Raw genomic sequence first — 20,506 nt, 5'->3', positions numbered from 1 at the left:
AATACGTCTTAGTCGTAGTGCATCTAATAAACGAACTAGTTGCGCAATATATCTACAAATACCAGTTCGAGCGCTTGTCGAAGTAAGCAGCATAACGACACTCACACTGTTATAACCATATGGTATGCTTCTTGAACTATTCATTGCTGCCTATAAACCGATCCTCGACAATTTACAGGGCGAATGTAGCAATAAGGGCACATTCGCGAACCAGCTATATAGAAATATACAACTTCTCTCCGAGGCTGATTGTACGTTCAAACACGCGCGCACGTCTTGCACACACTAATCAGAAATTTCGACCAAACCCCTTAAATCACGGCAGAAGGTACCACACAATCTTTTCCACTGAAGACGACACGTCATACCAAGTAGACTGTACCAGCCCAAAAATCAACCACCAGTTACCGCCGCCACGCTTAAGTATTCGCCTAAGTCAGCTCAGTGGTTAACCGAACAGCTCATAGATGGCGCCACTGCTTTTCCAGTAGGGCACACTGAACAAAACTGCCTAAACTCGACGTTTTTTTGAGTTTCGAGTTGCTGAAGTACAGGTGAAGGCACGCACATCAGTATAATTTAGTCTTGAAACCTCTGCGCCATCCACTGCCACATAGCTCCGAAATTTTCTGCAGGAAATATTAGCTATATTTTCCCTACCTCGAGGTACTGTTTTCTCGGTACACACTTAAGCAAAATTACACCCTTTCGCCACACAACAACAATCGTCATCTGTTTTGTCCGCATTTCATTTCTTTAACGCTGCGAGACCGGTACTTCCTACTAACGAACGGCATGCGCGTTATCGGCATGACATAGCGTTGCCGACAGGAACGTTGGGGGCGCAGCGCTTTCAAGAAAGGAAACGCGAGCAAGGCAGATAACGATTTTTGTTTTGTGGCAGATACACACCCATAAGGGTGCAAACTTTTTTAGAGTGAAGCATGACGGATGACGATTATTGTTGTGTGGCAAATATACACCCCTAAGTGCATACATTTGCTTAAACGTGTTGTGCCTAGGGTGTGCTTTAAATGGAGTGCATGTTACAAATTTGGATTCATTGCGCTGTTTACTTATTTCAATGGTGTAATGCATATCTGCGTACAACTTTTTTTTTCTTCCAGCGACATTACGGCCACCAACTCGACTTGGTAAGTACATACTCTGCATTTTCCTGGCTCTTCAACGCAGCCGTGCGGTAATATTGACGGTATTATATATCTTTCATAAAACTTACGATTTTTGCGATGCGGAAAGTGCTTATTCCTGCGAGCCAGTTTTATTCTCCGTATTAGATGGTTTGACGCATTACGGGGAACATAACACAAAAATGGCTAAACGCTGGATTCACAGAAATCTTAGTTGTAGTATATAGTTGTACGTCTTGCGTTAGTTATAGATAGTTACAGCCTTCACAAGCTTATAGTGCTACGACAGCTTTTCTTTATGTCAGGAACTGTAGCGCCTTGCCTTGAGCGGTAGTGATGTGATTTTGGAGGACCCTGCTACACCTGCTAGAGCAAAAAGGAGAGGTGGCAGTGCTTTTTAGATGAAATGGTTTTCAGTAGTATGCTACGTTTGTGACTAACCCAGGTAGCCACCTAACTACAATTCAAAATCTCTAAAAACGTATAAATGCCTTACTCAATATAGAGAAAAGGCGGGGAATGCGGGAGATGGAAATTCAAGACGATGAGCAAAACGTGAACAAGGTGAATGCGGGAGCCGTGCATTCACCTTGTTCACGTTTTGCTCATCGTCTTACTCAATATAGCTCATTCCTAATCGGTCATACATGGCAGCCTTGCTCATATTTTAGATGCACGAGTTAGATTCAACATGAATTCTTAGAATATCTAACGCTTCTGACTGCATTCCTAACTTACTTTGCAGCAACGCTCAACTTGGGGACGGCGTTCTGTGAGTAATCGTGTCATGTTTAAGGTCGTTGAATTGTTATGCATGTGTGAGCGGGTTCTCTGTGTGTATGCGTGTGCGTCTGTGCGTGTATCTGTGTGCATATTCGTGTCTTTGCGCGTACACGTGATCACTAACTACTGTTTGATTTCTGGCTTTGAAGAACGCATTCATCTAGCCTATGCAGCTCAGTTTGCCAGTAACATTTTCTATAAAATTTAACCGCCTGAATTAAATATACGACCACATAATTTTCACAGCGTTTTCTTACGCTTGTTATTCAACGGATGCGCTATGTGTTTATTTAACGGAGAATTCAGCACCCCCCCCCCCCCCCCTTGCGGTGACAATCGTTGGGCATTCGATCATGTTTACTTAGAAGCAGTGGCGTTGCAACAGGATGAGGAGGGGCGGGGAGGCGGGGGGGGGCCGGGGGGGCGGGTGCAAGGGGCCAGTGGGGGGGGGGGGAGGGGTGTGTCATATACGCCTGAAGACACCGCTCTTTCCGCCGGCTTGACTGGGCGCAAATTGCAAAGAATGTTCCGGTATCCAGTAGCCCGAGCTTATGCACCCGATGCGTTGGGCTGCAGAATCGTCGGCTGCAGCTCTATCAACACCCCACGAAATAATTGCACGAATGTGCGGGCTAAAAAATTTAATTGGCGAAATGGTCGCTAAACTAGTCGCCTTAGCGGAACGTTTCATGTGGGATGCGCTCGCGCTGTGCGTTCATGCTGGGAGCAGGAGTCGCTAAACATACAGTGAGGCGTTGAGGCTGTTGGATCCCTCTTCTGTTCAGAACGCGCAGCGAAGACGAACAAAGACAGCAGCAAGAGGGCGTTCAACCAGCGCGGCCGGCGCTCGCGTTTGCGGTGAAGCGTTCGTTGCGAGCGACGTTGCATAAGTGGGGCCGTCAAAAGTCGCGAATGGGATTCTCTGGATCGTCTTCAGACTCGCTTCGGCCGACGAGTTTGGCGGCGTATCACTCGACAAGCTGTAGTCGCGGGCCCGCCGCGATGTCCGGCTCGCTCTTACTTCCCCTCTCCCGCTCGCTCCGAGAAGCCGCTGCGAAACCTGCCGTTATGTTTCACGCTTTCCTTCTTACCCTCGAAAGTTTCAGAAAACTGTTGTTGTTGTGTGACTTCATGTCACAAGTACAGTGTCTGTATCAGCTGCACATAATTTTATAAAGAAAAGGGGAATTTTGTAACGATATTTCCCGATCGAGATTCTATGAAGTTATGCGTTTTTGTGATTACTAGGAACTCGGTAGCGCGAAAAATAAGGCAGATAAGTAATAACCATATCCTTAAAAATCCCGTAATTATTACTTATAGAGGAAGCACTTCAATTCGAGAATTGAGGACTCAAAGTCATATTATTAACTCAACAAAAACTTCTTAAACAAAATCGTTTTGGGTGCTACAACCTACAGTACTTTGGCACTGCGGGCGGCGCCCAGTATATGGCGTCAGCGAAAGAAATGTGAAATAGTGGACCAGTGATGTAGATCCCTTAATCCTCTCCATTGCGAGTGCAAACCAACAGTAGTGCAAGCTTTCGCTGGCACAGGCTTCATCGCGGCCTTTTCTTTCTTTTTTTTTATGGTGACGCCAAGAATAGACGCGAAGCGTGCTCTATTCTGTTCCCAATCTTGCGGTGGCACCGCAGCTCGGATAATCACATTTGTCCGTATAGCAGCATATGAAACCAAGGCTTTATTTATCAGAATGAAGAGAACTCGTAATTGTCATAGCATTGGCGCCCGCGCAGCGGGGAGGCAGGTAGCGTTTTCTAATAGGATGGGGAGATCAGCGTCACTGAGAAACAATTAAATTTTCGTTTTCGTTCAGGGCTGCCCACAGACAAAATACTGCGTGCCATAGTGCCTACGACGATTTTTGGGAAGTTGTTGTTGGGCAAGATATGAATGTCGGGCTTCAATTTTGCAAATGCCATATTGCCGCTAAAATTGCTAATTAAAACTTTATTATAAAGATATTTTTTGTTATTGTGACGTGAGTCATGTTTTCCACGATGCCGCATTTGTATTGGCTGCCAAGCCTTACAGTCTGACAGAAGATGTGCGCATGGGCTTATCACTCGTTATCAGTGCAGCACCCTGTGTTATTTGGCGCAGGAAAGACAGCGTGTATACTTGCTGCATTCGCGATCTCTGGGAAAGAAAGAGAAGGAGGGGGGGACCCGGGGAAGGTGCGCGGTATCCAAGGCGCTGTACTGCTGCTGAAACCCGGAAATTGTAGATATCCTCGCCTTCCTCGACTACATCAGGGGGGGGGGGGGGGGGAGTTGACAGAAGACCTATGGGGCCCCGGGTGCCAGACGACCTAGCTACGCCACTGCTTAGAAGTGTTCGCGAAGAAGAAATACCTTAGTAAATAATATTCCGGTGAATGTGTACTGCAATAAACAAAATATGAAATATAATTTGAAAAGATCAGAATAAAGAAAGAACACAACTTACTGTCGTTACATTTTGTGCGCTGTCCTCGCGACGATGCCGGAAAGGTAGATGAAGTACAGTGCCGCAACAATATGTTCAAGTACTCGTGATTACCGCGTATTATATCCGCGTGCAACAATCTGCCAAAAACGCTTAATGATTGCGATCCCGCGACCGTGCTACGTGGATTGCTTTTCGAGTACAAGGTGGCTGTTCAGTTGGTTTTCTTGCTTTTGCTTTACTTTTCTTTTGCTTGGTTTCCTTAGCTTCGCGCTTGTTCTTTTCTTTTTTTTTTTTTGTCAGTTGCACAATGTACAATGAGCCCGCCTGCAATAATGCCTTGTTGGGATTGCAATAAGTCCTGTATAATAAATAAATAGATAAATAAGTAAATAAATAAATGAATTATCGCTGAACTATTGCAACCTTACCAAGTGTTTTCACATACTCATACCAACAATTTGTTTTCAGCGACGTTCCGACCAGCGACAAGACCGAGTGAGTTTACCTCCTTTTTCTCGAACAAGCTTCAGCATATCTTTTAAAAGCTGCACTTTAGTCAGGCGCTATTATAGGGCGCCGCCAGCTCTCCACATTATTTGTTGCTTAGTATATAGAGGTGCCAAAAAATTTGTGGCGCTATGTCCAGGCACTCTCGCTTCTGTCGCATGTTTACCTGTACTCGTTTACGCGTTCCTATAACATGCAGGCTTGTAAAAATTTCATAACACATGTGTCGAAACAGCCAGAAGTGCTCTTCCCGAAATGTTACGTTTTTTTCCTGTGCAACTCTTTCGGTCTCCAGCGAGCTTGACGTTCCTTTTCTCTCAGGATGCACGTTTCCAAGGTATTTTGCATGCATCAAAAGAATTTTGACCTGTAGATAACACAATATGAGCATTCGCGGGCGCCAAGAATAGCAAAACCAACCTTAATAATGGATTACGAGTGAATTGCATGAGGACCTATCACATTTTCCTCTGTATTTAGCTTAATGTACTGCAGTGACTGCGATTAACATTTCTAAGAATATAACCTGCGAGAAAAAGAGTTGGTTTACAGCAGCTTGCGTACGAGGCCTTTTTAGCAGTGAGCTGTGCTGGGGATATTTTTCAGTAGAGTTATAGCCGTTCTCGATTGGTTATGCTCAGTTTCACGCCTTCGAAAGCAATATTCTTGGCTTTTGTACAAATCCGCATTTGTGTTTTTTCAGCCACGCCAGCTCCGACCGGTACCGGTTTCTGTAAGTAAAACATTTAATTGGTCGACATATCTGCCACGGACACTGCACACACAAGTGCGTTGGTCGAATTCCTCAGCAGAATGAAACTTGTGTAGGATTGTGCAATGCCGGAAAGAGTCAGCATTGAATATTTGCAGTAGCCGGCTTAAATTTGGTGAAGGGTACAATTGCGCTATAACTTCACACACGCAGTATTCTTGTCTTGTAAATATAAGTTCGCCAAGGGGGAAATTTGCGGTTGTAAGCTTGCAGCAAAGTGACGTAAAGTTACTCTGATACGCACAGGAAATCCCGTCATATTCACCAATGCCCCTCTCCCCCTCCCCACCTTCAGCACCCTTCACATTACATGTGACGGATCACCACTAATGGGGTTCGATTAAGACACAGGAAATTATAAAGCTGGAACCGCGTGGCGCGATTTACGCGCGGCGGGGGTGGGGGGGGGGGGGAGGGGTTGCCGGGCGTCGATTCGACGAACGCGCCCACGAAAATCACGTGGCCGCGTGATTCTGTGGGGAGTCGCAGAGAACGCGTCACGTCACATTGCCGCGCCCGCTTCCACCAATGACAGTGCAGCGCGAGTCCACGACACGCATTAGTTCCCTCTACGACACGAGATGGTGTTGCCCTCGGCGCGTCTGGTGCTGAGCAGCTCGTCGGGACAGCCGGCCAATGCGGCGTGACCGGCGCGCACGCTCCGTGCTCACGCGGGCGCCGCCGCTCAGCGGTGGCGCAGACGTTCACCGAGCGTCGCGTTTTCGTGAGTGAAAAACGCGCCATGCAGTTCCCGTTTAGCGTTACCGGGTGATAAATCGACGTGTCCTTGTGGCCATAGCCTTAGGGGTTGGCAGTGCTACCCAGACGAAGGACAAAAAGAAAAAGACGCTACGAGCGAAGATTGACAACTGGTTTATTTTTTCAAACAAGCAACACAGAGAATGTTATGTTGCGATCATGTGACGCGTAGAAGTGGTGAAAGCGTGTCAGCCTATCTTGCCAGTCAGAAACTTGGTTTCTTTATTATGCAGAGAGATAGAAGTCGGGCTCACTCATGCGCCTGGGCTGATACGCATACAATACAAGCTATACAATATCGCGGCCTATTTGCTTTTCAGTTTTATACAATATTCGAGTTTCTTTGAAAAAAACGTTTGCATGAGCAATTTCTACGATGCGCCCCGATTCGAGCATGTTTAATTCCAGATAGCAGCTCGGTGCTCCCTAAGGCGGATGTTAAGGCAGCGACCCGTCTGCCCAAAACACTTTTTGCCGCACAAAATCAACCGCGAGACGGTAGAAGCTTACTTTGTGCACACAAACCACGGATGCGTCAGCCAGACTTCTATCTCTCTGCATGAGAAAAAAACAGCGTTTTGGAATTACAAGATAGGCTGACACTCTTTCACCCCTTGTACCCGTCACATGATCACATTCTTTGCATATTTCATCACTTGTTTGAAAAAATAAACCAGTTGCCAGTCGGCGTCCGTATCGTCCCCTTCGTTTCGTTCTTCGTACGGGTTGCGTTGCCCATCTTCAGCAATATGATCAGTCACCAACTAGCCCAGCTTGCTGTGTTAATGCTGATGCTCTGGACTATCTCAGAAGTTTCCAACCATAATTCGCCAAAATGACGCACCACAGCTCTTACAGGTCAGCAAAAACAGTTTGGCGGAAGCCAGAGGCGCAGCAAGGGAGCACTAGCTGTAAAATAATATGCGCCCTTAAAAGTATACAGGGGTATAAATATGCCGAAAACTCACACCCTTGCTTTTAAAAAGGGTGTAACTGACAGATTTAGACATCTTTTATTTTCCTTTTAAGGACGTAAATTATTTTACACCAAAAGGGGGCACGCCAAGCACATGGCCCATCCTATCCCAATTTTTTTTTTTTTTTTGCTCCAGGGTACCTAGCATAACAGGACGCGCGACAACACCCGCCAACCGTGGTTAAGTACGATGCTGAACGTTATCATCACAGGAATTTTGCCCTTTTTCTCTCAGGGGTAGGCTGCAACCTGTTTTAATGAAAATGTTTATTTTCTTTTGCAAGTAGTACTCCTATTATTACGATGTTTTACACAATGGGCAATCTCAATGTTTGCACTCGAAACTTTGGCTGTATGTACGCGTATTGCTAAATGACCGACACATGCTTATGGATACACCCACGGCTTCAGCACAAGGCGTAATACAATCACGTACCAGAAACAAAACATCACACGTAAGTTACCGTCAAGCACTCTGCTAAGCAAACATATTAGCCAGTCGTTGTTTTGTTATTCAGCTCTCTCTAACGTGTAACTGGTGACACTGTCATTTATGAGGCCAACTTGCCAATTTGCAGTATTCTGCGACCAAAGGCAGTGCGTGAAGATGTGCCGTGAGCGCTTTGGCGAGAAACTGAACTCTTCCACTTGCCTGGCGAACGCATGCAAGTGCGAGGTTACCCAAAGTAAGTTAATTATTATTGAAAATGCATTCTTTAGTGCCTCCTCTCAATGTCCGCATTAATTATTTGCATATTGACGTTTTGCAAACACTGTTGTCGTTGCTCCCTAATGCTTAACATGCTCATGATGATGATGGTTAGCATCTTATAGCGCAAGGGCCTGAAGTGGCCAAGGAGCACCAAGATGTGTTCATCATCGCGCCACACTAATCTGAAGAAACAGATGATCCATCTAGTGGGAACATTACCTTTTTCTTTAATGGGCCGTTGTTTTTAATTTCTCGGCCTACAACTTCCCATTCAACAACAACAAAAAAAGAAATTACGCACACCACGTGTACTGAGGGAATGGATGATATGCGAAGCATATTGCGGGTAGCTAGCTATAGAGTCAACGCCGCGGCGGTGTACCTCGACCAGCTCTTTGAGCAGGGCGAGCAGGCGCTCAATGTGGAACTCGCGCATGTTGAGGGTAATAATGAGCGTGAGGATGCCTAACTGCTAGATCATTACAAATACGTTCATCTTCCTTTGAGCCCAGTAGTATCCGAGTAGTAGGCCATCCTCGATCTGCTTAAGGTAGCAGTCCGATTTGACGCCCTTTTGAAGAACCTGTGGCTCTCTAAAAGCTTCTTTGTTAGCGTAAAAAACATGGTATCGTAGATCCGAGTTACTGTAATGACGCAGCCAAGCTGGAGTTCGGCACAGCCTTGTGTGCCCATGTTCCCCATGTTCCCCACGAAAGAAGAGATTTTGATGCTTGATTAAGCGGCCTTGTAAATACGCGAATCGTAGTGAAAGTCCAGTGTGAACGTAGGGAGGAAAGAGGAGGAACTGCGCTGCTGTACGACGATGAGAAATCAACAATCTTGGGAAACTTGCTTTTGAATCACTGTTTGTACGGAGGCGACCACAACCCCGTGTTCCGCAGCCGAGACGCCCGGATCTTCTTACGTGTGCCGCCTGGCTTGAGTGCAGGTACGCGAGAATGAGAGGATAGAGTGGGATGGCGAAGCTTGAATGAGATGTAGCGACCACGACGGCGTTGCTAACACTAGCATATTCCCCGCGGCTCAGGTAAATAAATACTGCCAGCACTGCGGCGTAGGAGGACCAATGGATGGATGGATGGATGGATGGATGGATGGATGGATGGATGGATGGATGGATGGATGGATGGATGGATGGATGGATGGGTGGATGGGTGGATGGATGGATGGATGGATGGATGGATGGATGGATGGACGGACGGATGGATGGATGGATGGATGGATGGATGGATGGATGGATGGACGGACGGACGGACGGACGGACGGACGGACGGACGGACGGACGGACGGACGGACGGACGGACGAATGAATGCTCTCTAAGTGTCTGAGAGTGACAAAGAATGCTGCGCATGAAAGCGTTATTGCGCTCAATGCGTATGCCAGACGCGTCTAATATGTATAATTACTGTTAGGCTTTCAACTCAATTTGGAGTTCATAGCCACGAGGGCGCACCGCAAGCCAGCTGAAATAGCGCGCTCTTGCACCCCCGTGTAACTTAATCATGCATGAGCATAGAACAACCAGGTGTATGTGACATTGTACGTCCTTCTCGATGCACCAATAAAAAAATTCACCGATCATTTCTTCTTGAATTGGAATTACGAAAACCGCGCAGCGATTATTACGGACATTTCGCCCGTTTTGCCTACACATGCGTGCCCTGTCGAGCTCTTTTACTAAATAGGCCAGAGAAGGATATAAAAGAATTATTTTAAAAATTAAGCAACCGATGTTATAGGCGCCTGGTTGTCAGTTTTGTTCATTTTCTAATTTGCTCTTTCGAATGATTCTATCGTAAGAATGTTTTGCGAATATGGACCCAGGCTCGTCGGGACTTTGTGCGAGAATTATTAAAAGCAATACATGTCTATATCCTTTCCTTCGTCCGTGTGTTTTGTGCGCAAACCAAACTATTGTAGGCGCCTACTCGCCCAGCGTTCAGTTCTTCCGCTACAATAACATTCCTGGGGAACCCATTTTTTGCAGCGTGCAGCCCATCACTGTGCCTTCAGATGTGCCGCAAGAACAATCCCGGCCAAGAGATCCTCTCCGCTGGATGTCAAGGGGAAAACTGCAGATGCGCCTTTAACCAGCGTAAGTTATTGCGTTTACGAGCGCTGTGTCACGTTCCCTACTGTAACATGCTTTTTCATATACCATTCCTCCGTAACATTTCACCCCTCCGTGACCTTTAGTATGTGGCCTACACCACAAATACAGAAACCAGCTTTCCCTCACCTAGTAATAATGTGGACGATTTTACCGGCGCGATAATTATACTCTTGTAAAAACTTAGGTTTCAAACGCATAATTTAATGCTTGCATGTCTGTGGTCATGATGCGGTCATGCTCCGCAGGCAGCACCAAACTTTCGTTTCCGCACTGGTGTAAGAAGGCATTTTTCGTCATGCAGGATCCAGGAGGTTCATTCCGCCATATCAATTCGGCTGCCGCTGAAGCGCCAAAGCCCACAGGCAGTTCCCAAAGCACCACTTGGGCGACTATAACATTGAAATTTTCAGGTGGCACGAGACAGCCTAGTTGGGTACGAGCGGAAATGCACAAAAGGTCGCACTTTCGTTCAAGCTCTTCAGGCGTCGGGCTGACTCAGGTGATGCACACAGGTTTCAGGAGGCACAAGCGCATCTGATATTTGGCCGGATGGCAAATATATACGAAAGTTTCCAGCGGGAAATATTTCTAGTAGACAGTGGCCGAGAATCACTTCCTAAAAAGCGGAAGAAGACCACAGTGTCAACACCGGCTCGCGTCGGGCTCCGTAGTTTCGTGAGTTTTTGATGGTGTTTTCAACAGAAAACGACACGAAACGCTTTCACCAGCTTCCTAACGTTATAAGGACCGCATCGACGCCACCCCCGTGGAAATCCGACCACCGAGGGCCCCAAGAGGATTCTTGAATGTTTCGTCACCACGGGTGAGCCGCTAACCCTAACCGGCGCCGGCAGCCGCTCGCTTCGCCGACGGGGATTCCCGCGACGGCACTTGGCCTAACCATGGTGAACGAAGCGACTACGATCGTTGACCCCCTCCATACAACTACCGGAGGACACGAAGAAGAACGCATGGACCAGACTACCGAACCGGTGAGCCAAGAAACTCTGTACCATAACACCGTGAGAGAAGATCTCAATTGGCAATCAGTACGAACACAAAAGCAACGCAAGCAAGAAGCCTTGGAGAGGCGACGCGGTGGCGTGAAGCTCCAAGACCCCGCAACTACCACTAAGACATCAACAACGCGAAGAGTCGCTAGACCTCCACCGCTTCCGCAAAATGACTACAAAATAATCATTCGTCCAAATCAAGGTCTGCCATTAAGAAACGTGCTCACTCACACACTTGTACGAGCGATCATCGACGCGTGCCACAACGAGTTCACGGATGACAAATTCATACTCAAAATCAACCCGTGATTCAACATAGCCATCCTATCGACCCAGTACGAAGAGGTCGCCGAAAAAGCAAGACACATCCACACCTTAACACTTAGTGGCAGAAGTCACGCAGTGCGCGCCTACACCGCCCAAGGAGAAGGCACCCTCAGAGGAGTGGTACATGGAATACCGTTGCACACAACCACAGAAACCCTCATGGCCCACCTCAGAGTGAAAACACAAGGCGTGGAAGTCCTTACAGCCAGGATGATCGGTGCCACTCAAAGTGCAGCGCTGACCTTTATTGGTCCCCATCTACCACATTTTGCGTACTACTACGGAGGTGAACTCCGTTGCTATCCATGTAGACCGACGCTCCAAGTCGGTCTAAATGGGAAAAGTCGATCTAAAGTCGGTCTAAAGGGAAAGTCGGTCTAAAGAGAAAAGGGCCACGGTACCGACGTGTGCCCAAACCCAGACAGACCCATCTGTAGAGTGTGCGGACTGCTTAATCCAACCGACGGACACAAATGCGAGATAAACTGCGCCTCGTGCGGGGAGGCCCACCCAACCGGTGACCATTCCTGCAAGCAGCGACTCAAACCGGTTCGACCCCGACCCACACCGTCATCAGCCCCGATGAAGTCGAAAGCCCCACGATGGTTCGCCTCGGAAGACGAAGAAGAGACCTACAGTGCGGACACTCGCGGCCAGCCGGTCAATACCGAGCAACGCTCCCGCTCCCGATCAGCGAGCCGCGAGCACCGGGCACCACGGGCACCCAAAAGAAACCCGTCGCCTCCTGCAAGGAAGCAGAAGCCTTCACACGAGTTAAGCTGGGCGGAAGTCGTCTCTCCCAAGCCACGAAACACCTCCACACCGATCACACAAAATCTAGAATACCAGAGAGTCATTGAGGAAAATATACAGCGAGAACAGCGTCTAACCGACTCCGAGCACAAAATCGAAACTTTAATGAAAAGAGTGGCCATGCTTGAATCGGCACACGCTGCGACCTGTGAGCGATTGCCACAATCTCAATTACCACAGCTAAGCACTCTCACCGGACATCCGCCACTACAAACACAACTGCCACCCTCCCTCCAAACAACACAGCCAAAGCAGCCTCAGACTCACTCACCGTCTGAGAGCAACCTGGTAACCCAGGACCAATTGCAACAAGCACTGCAACAATCACAACAACAAATAATACAACAAATACAGCAACAATTACAACAGTTTTTTGCGGAATTCCAAGAATTAAAGAAATACGTTAACGAATCCCTAACCAAGGAACCCAAGCGTAAACGAAAAGTAGTAAAATACTCTAGAAGGATCGACATTTGGGCGAGTTGGTACTGGTTGAACATCTTGAAGGGGCAGCGCAAAAAGACTAGCTGTCCTGTGTGTTCCTGCCTTCTGTCTTCGTCTTTTTGCGCTGCCCCTTTTCAAGATGTAAAATACTCTCTCAGACAGATGACGGTAGCATGCTAACTTCCGACACATACAGCACAATACCCTCTAAGTCCCATCATGGCCCGTAATCCTCAAATGGAAACCGAAAGCATCACGATCTGGTCTTGGAACTGTAGGTACATTAAAAGCAAGCACGCATCCCTCTCGCTATACGCACAGGCGGCGCTAGTACCCCCGGATATTATCTGCCTGCAAGAGGCGGGAGAGCAACTGAAGCCAATTATGGCGTATAAAATACAGTACGAACCCAGCTACCGTAGGGCGGCCACGCTCGTCCGCAAAGATTTGGCAACAACCCTCACAGTGCTCCCCGGTGAAGAAATCCCACATCTCATCACCACGATATGGCCTGTCAAGAAGGCAAGACCTAAACAAGTCGTATGCAACGTATGCAGTCCCCCCCCCCCGCTACAGAAAGGCTGACTTCGCGTCATTGTCCCGGCACCTACAGGGAATGCTGGAACACTGCGATCGCCTAATTATAACCGGAGATTTCAATGCAAAGCACAACACGTGGGGCTACTCGAAAGCAGACACCAAGGGCACCAAGCTCCTAGAAGCCATAGAGCGCCACGAATACACTCTAATTACTGAACCAGGTACGCCTACTCGAATAGGAAATAGCGCCAGCAGGGACACGACCCCTGATCTTACCATCACCAACGATACCGTGGGAACAAGCTGGAAGGTCCTAGAAGACTCGCTGGGTAGTGATCACTTCATTATCGAAATCACCAGCGCCTCGGCCAAACTACGCCGACCCCTAGGGAAAGCCAAAATTACAAATTGGCCAAAGTTTAGGGAGAGGCAACAGCTCGATTTGGATACAAGTCCGCCCTTCCCGGAACATCAAGGCCGCTTGACCACGATCAAGGAGTGGGCCCAACGCATCAAAGAACTATATGACGCCAACACTAAAGTGTACCGAACCGATACCGACACGCCGGCTATTGACAGCCATCTGATACACTTATAGGAAGCATGCAGAGGCCTCACAAAAAGATGGCGCAAACAGAAGCTAAATCGCAAACTTAGAGTTAGGATATCAAACGTCACAAAACAGGCCAGCAATTATGCCCTGAAGCTTCACAGAGACAATTGGCGCACGTTCTGCGATTCGCTTAAAGGCACGCTAAGCACTAAAAAGACGTGGAACATACTCCGCAGCACCATCGATCCTTCAAATACGAAAACAGAAACAAACACAACCCTACAAAAACTCGTTGGCGAATATCCGGGAACCCAGGATGAACTCTTACAGGAACTACAGCAAACATACACGGGAATCCGGACCGGGCATCCCAAACCATACCCTCAATATCCGGGACCTCCGAACGAGATACTTGATGCACCCATCCCGTATGCGGAGGTACACGCGGCAGCACAGAGCTTCAAGGAAAACACGGCACCGGGTCCCGACGGAATCACGAACGCCATCTTGAGAAACCTAAGTGATGAAACCCTGCGAGCCTTTACAAAGCAGCTGAACGAAGAAATATGGACACCGGGCGGAACATTACCCGAGGAATGGACTACAGCTCACATAGTCCTTATACCCAAACCGGGAAAACCGCGCAGGCTTGATCAATTACGACCGATCTCGCTCACGTCTTGCCCGGGCAAGCTTCTTGAACGAATTGTACTCACTCGAATAGAACAACACATGGAAGAACATGGACTACACCCCAATTGCATGTACGGATTTCGGAAAGGCATGTCAGCACAGGATGTCTTCCTCCTGCTCAAGGAAGAGGTCCTCAACCCACAACCGGGCAGCAAAAACAACCTACTCCTAGCCCTTTACGTGGAAAAAGCATTTGATAATATAGCACACGAAACCATCCCAAGTAGAACTTGTTGCTGGGCGAGTTGGTTGGAATCTAAAGAATACATTGTTGCGCCAAAAAACAAAAAATAAAGACTTGGGAAGGAAGAGTACGAGCGCTCAATCTGTCTTTTCGTACTCTTCCTTCCCAAGTCTTTATTTTTCGTTTTTTGGCGCAACAATGTATTCTTTAGAAACCATCCCAGATGGCCTCGCCGCCATAGGATGCGGAGAGTGAGTATATCATTATACCGTGGCTTTTCTCAGCCACCGCAAAGCCCGCATCGGCATAGCAGGCCTACAATCAGACATATAGATCTACCGCAGAAGGGTACTCCGCAAGGATCAATAATATCTCCTTTCCTCTTCAACATCGGACTCAGAAAACTTGCTTTACAACTGGAAAACATCCCAAAACTCGGATGTGCCATCTATGCCGACGATATGACCCTATGGGCAACCAAGGGTTCATACGGCGACAGAGAAAACACATTACTCACAGCTATCGGACACATCGAGTCATACCTAACCACAGCAGGAATGAGGTGGGCCCCACATAAGTCGGAGTACCTTCAAATCCGGCCCAAGCAAACTAACGAACATCGAGCCCCGCCAATACATCTCGAGATTGCCAGACAACCTATAAAGCGCGTCCCGACCGCACGCTTACTAGGTGTGCACGTCCAGGAGAACAACGGCATCAAGGTAGCCTCAGAGAAATTAAATCACGTTATAAGAAGCACCGCATCACTCATCGCCAGAGTAGCGCGCAGCAAAGATGGTTTCACAGAGGACGATATCTAAAGACTGGTACAAGCCCTCTTCATCAGCCGTGTCACGTACGCACTCCCGTATCAAGTCAAGCGCAAAAGCGAGACAGAGCGCATGGACACTCTCATAAGAATGGCGTACAAAACGGCTTTACAGCTACCGTCAAGCCCAAGCACAAAGAACTTACTAGCGCTAGGTGTATACAACACCTTAGAGAAGCTATCAAGTACCACGCTCATAGCGCAGAGGGAGCACCTCAACAAGACTCAACAGGCAAGACACCTTCTTCAACGGCTAGGGTACTCGCTGACACCTCAGTGCTGCAAAGAAGAAACACAACTCTTGACTAACCACATTAGAGAGAACATTGTAGTAGACCCTATCCCCAAGAACATGCACCCCACCCACAATCAAGAGAGAAGAGCAGCGCGTGCCCGCATGTTGCACAAACGCTACTTCAGAGACCCAGATACATACTACACGGACGCTAGCCCGTATCCCTCGTCGCCACGTTGCGGGCCCAAATACACACTCGCCGTTGTCAATCAGGGGAACCTGGTAGTCTCTGCCTCCATCCACGCCACATGCAGCGCAGCAGCAGAAGCAGCAGCGATCGCTCTCGCACTTCGCGACGCCGAGAGCAAGGGAAGGTCCGCTCGCGTCCTTACGGACTCACAAGCGGCGTGTTGTTTATACATGAATGGAATGCTCCCTATAAAAGCCATTCGAATCCTGGGTCGCTCACTAGAATGGACCCACGGTATCGTCTGGTGCCCCGTGCACGAAGGCCTGCGGGGAAACGAAGAGGCGGACTGCGCAGCGCGAGGTCTCACTAGCCGAGCGGCAGACCCCACCGTTCTTCAGCCCCCGACAGACCGATGAGCGACCCACGAGTTAACGACAGGTCAACAAATACCACAGGACCAACGTCTCGGAAGAACGCAATACGCTCCCCCACACAAAGCTCTCAATAAACTCCAGACAAGGGACTGGCGCCGCCAGCAAACTAACGCATACCCACACTTGTCTCGTCTACACGCAATCTCCCCAGACAGTTATACGTCCCGGACATGTCCCTGGTGTAGCGACCACACAGCAACACTCGCGCACATAACACACGAATGTACCGACCGTCCGGGCGACGCAATTTCGCCACGAGTGGCAACACACACACTCACTACGTGGTCTTGGGAGGCGAGACTCTCCGAACTGGACCTGGAAAGCCAACTGGCGACCCTCGACCCGGCCCGGCGAGCCGCGATCGCCAGTGGGTCCCTGTCAGAGGGAACACCCCAGGAATAAACCGCGCAACAGTTTCTGCAATAATAAAGTTCCTCCTCCTCCTCCTCCTCCTAAAAAGCAATGATTATCTGTGAAAAGCTACAAAACGTATTCGATCAAGGTTTAGTGAGTAATTGTCATCACGATCACCAGATTTAACTACACTGCATAACAGAAGGTGTCTAATCGGTATTTCGAGCTCTCTGCGTGTGTGCAATTCCTAATGTAATTACTCCACCCCAATTATATGAAGTAACTGATGCTCTGGAGGAGCAACTGCACTCCAAGCACGCCATCTAACCCTTATTGTTGCCGCACCACCCCAACGACATTTGCGATCAGTTGTATATATTTGAACCAGGAAACCAACACGGCCGCGCATCATCTCAATAACGAAGGGAAGGCTTTTCTTGCGCGGGAAAACGTTATTTTGCAATCCCTGCTTGCTACATTGCGAACGTGCCTCATCATTTCAGTAGTGCATGTTAACAATATGAAGCTTGGCAGCTTAAGTGTCGCACGTGCAGTCTATTGCAACGATGCATTATCGACTAGTTCACGCCTGTTTGCGTCCAACTCGTGTCAGCGAGCAAGGAACTAGCGCAACGCCAGCTGCCTCGCCTTCACCACACAGCTCATTCGGTAGTGTTCGCCGACATGTCAAGCCAGGCCATGTTCCTTTTAACTCCGCGTAATTTATGACTGTGATACCTCTCGCAATATTTGCAGTCATGTAAGCGTATAGCTACAAACTCATCTATTGCTAGACGGGAAGAAGACAAAGACTCCACAGTATTGTTATATTCGCGTAATGGCCTGGAATAAAGCGATAATTCTCTTATTACGATTTAATGATGTCCGATGTAATAATGTCTTATTATGATGTAATGATGTAACCATGTAATGATCTCAGACGAGGAAACTGCAGGAAAGGGTGCCTCAGTTGAACACTTCGAGCTTTCTGTACGGCGATGCGAAGGAAGGCCCTGAGCACAAACACACAAATTCTTCCACTACAGAGTCATTATTCTTAAATTTTAGAAAACACCAGTGCGCCATACACCAGCAAGAAGTGCGACACCACCGGCGCAACTGCAGTGCTGAGACGAAAGGGGTATTCCTCTTTGGCCTCACTGCCAACTGGACATGGCGGGCGTCACGCGACAGGAGCGTTGCGACGCCATTTAACAAATCCGACAAAATTGTTTGAGCAACTCTGCGTAATAGCTAAGGCAGCCGATAGAGCCGATTGAACGAGCGCACACATCTAAAGAACAATTTTTGAAAAAGGTGGACGTAGGGTTATAGTTTAGAGTCATCTGGAGCCCCCGAAAATGACCATTCGAAGGTGCCACATCACAGAATGTTGCACAGGACAGCAGCCAAACTACACATTTTGAACATCAAAGCCATTATACCCAAAGGCACATGTCCAAAGTAAAGAAAAAAGAAAGGAAAAACGTATCAAAGTACATCGGCTCTTTGTTGCGCGATTTAACACTCCACGCTTGTCGTTAATGAGGTCAGCATAGTTTTTAAGCGGCAACCGAATAAAAAAAAATAATTGAAGCGTTGACCACCTTTAGCAACGTCGTTCCAAGGTCACATAAACTTTTTTTGACATTTGTTTGGTCGCGATGTAGTCAACACTAGCCAGGCAGAGCAAACTGGCTAGTGTTGACCACATGGCGACCGAAGAAATATGCAAAAAAATGTTTATGCGATGCAGTCAACGCTAGCTAGGCTGTGCAGGCTGGCTATAGATCACGTGCGTATGTAGTGCCAGTAAACGCAGCCTAAGTAATTGTGAACGACTGATAATCTGACAGTATTTCCCTTACTTGCCACCTTTTCTGCCGCAGCCTGCGAACCGGCCGAGTGCCGTCGTCGGTGCCTCCTGGCTCATGGGGACAAGCTCATCTCGGCCGACTGCGCTGTGAGGAACGCTTGCCAGTGCGTCCACAGTTAGGACGGCGTATCTGGCGCTGAAAGGGGAACAGTGCCTAAATCTGCACTTCCAAGAGACCTCATTAAGGTGCACAGAATGGTCACCTGTCGCAGCCGACAAGACTCTTTTACGGCGGCAACGTCTACGCAGTCAAGATAAAATTGCCTTCGCCGTCGTGTCACGACAACGTAATCAGTAGATAGCGATCAGATATCGTTTGAAATGAACTAAGAACGTGAATCGTTAGGTTCCTTTTCGTTTTTCCGGCATGTTAACCATAGAACGGGCACTCGGGAAAACGCCTCTACATTAAAAAAAAATTCTTGCTGACGTTCTAACATATGAGATGCTCAAAGAGCTTAAAATAGCATATTCTGGATTTCCGAGTATACTGCGACATAGGAAAACATAGGACATGGCAATGGTCTATGGTGACCTTATAAATGCAATAATGTTCAGCTTTCGCAGCCACGACCTTGACCGTGCATCGGGTCTTCGAAGGTGTGCCTCTAAAAATTAATGAAAAGACGTACGGTATTGTGCGCTCTGCATTCGGCACTGGCGGCCACTTCGAAAGCTTTATGCTGTGCTGCTTGGCAGCGTTCACTCAATCATACCTTTCAGCATCAACGTAACAAGAATTTCTGCTCTGATTCGACTGATATTACGCCGGAACACCTCCCGTCACTTCATTGAATGTCATGTGATACTTTTCATCAAACAAGAGCGCGCGGTTCATCAGAATTGTCAAGCCCACACTTTTTATGGCAAGCAATTTTAATTTGTTTTATTTTATGAAGGACGGCAGATTTTGTGAAAGTGTGTAGAAATCTGAGCTGTTTTTCGCGTTGTTTCATGTTGAAATAAAAACAACAAGAGTTCGTACATCGGCCTTGTGAGTGTTGAATTTCTTCGTTTGGCAATGAACGTGCGCAGGTCCCAGGCGCCAGACGATTGCCGTCGTTGCGTTTAGTTTTGTTTTGTAGAGACATCGCCTGTCACCATAAAAATGTAATGGTGCTTTAGATGCTAAAAAAGGCATGCGGGTGCCGCACACTGAGGAATTCGACGTAGTTGAAGCTTTCTCTGTTGTTCACGTGTATTTACAATAATTCGAGGTAGTGTTTACGCGGAATGTTCAAAGTCATTAGCATTTAGTGCAATACTACAATTGCGAGTTCACGTCAAATGCCACCTTGCGGGAACATTTAAGTTTTTCTATGTAGTACATATAACACACAGCGAGACATAGTTGCTTGAGGCTTTGTTGTACGCCATTGTTAATGCCCTGCGAGAAGTTTAGCACTGTCATTGTCTCGCACGATGCATCGCAAAGTGGCACAAGTGTTAAACTTTAACTAAATCATGGTGTTTTACTTGCGAAACCCCCTATATAATCATGAGGCAAGCGATAGCGTGGGACTGTGGATTAATTCTGACCACCCGGGATTTTTTAACCTGCATTTAAATCAAAGTACACGAGTATTGTTGAAGTTCGCGGCCGTCTAAATGACATTGGCACTTCAGCACTTTCATTGCTTCATTGCTTGGTTAATGAACGTTGTTTCCTACCCAAATGTATTCTTTCAGGGTGGATTAGGTAGGCCTGTTAGGTGGTATTTGCCTCAAAAGGTGCAGGTCTGCATGGCACACACTGATTTATCACCATCAGGA

General features: G+C 47.7%; 1 protein-coding gene across 5 annotated transcripts in view; it reads left to right on the top strand.

Moving 5' to 3' along the window:
• The window catches only part of LOC142584798 (uncharacterized), an 84,015-nt gene extending 64,291 nt beyond the window's left edge, over nucleotides 1-19,724 (top strand). For all 5 annotated transcript variants that reach the window (XM_075695070.1, XM_075695069.1, XM_075695067.1 and 2 more), the window contains 7 exons: nucleotides 1,128-1,154; nucleotides 1,897-1,923; nucleotides 4,856-4,882; nucleotides 5,598-5,627; nucleotides 7,980-8,087; nucleotides 10,123-10,230; nucleotides 18,747-19,724. In XM_075695070.1, coding sequence (XP_075551185.1) covers nucleotides 1,128-1,154; nucleotides 1,897-1,923; nucleotides 4,856-4,882; nucleotides 5,598-5,627; nucleotides 7,980-8,087; nucleotides 10,123-10,230; nucleotides 18,747-18,853 — 434 coding nt within the window. In that variant the 3' untranslated portion in view covers nucleotides 18,854-19,724. The remainder of the gene's footprint in view (nucleotides 1-1,127; nucleotides 1,155-1,896; nucleotides 1,924-4,855; nucleotides 4,883-5,597; nucleotides 5,628-7,979; nucleotides 8,088-10,122; nucleotides 10,231-18,746) is intronic.
• Nucleotides 19,725-20,506: the final 782 nt, after the last annotated feature.

Source organism: Dermacentor variabilis, chromosome 6 (assembly GCF_050947875.1).
Source record: "Dermacentor variabilis isolate Ectoservices chromosome 6, ASM5094787v1, whole genome shotgun sequence".
NCBI lineage: Eukaryota > Metazoa > Arthropoda > Arachnida > Ixodida > Ixodidae > Dermacentor > Dermacentor variabilis.
This window is presented reverse-complemented; position numbering and strand designations above follow the sequence as displayed.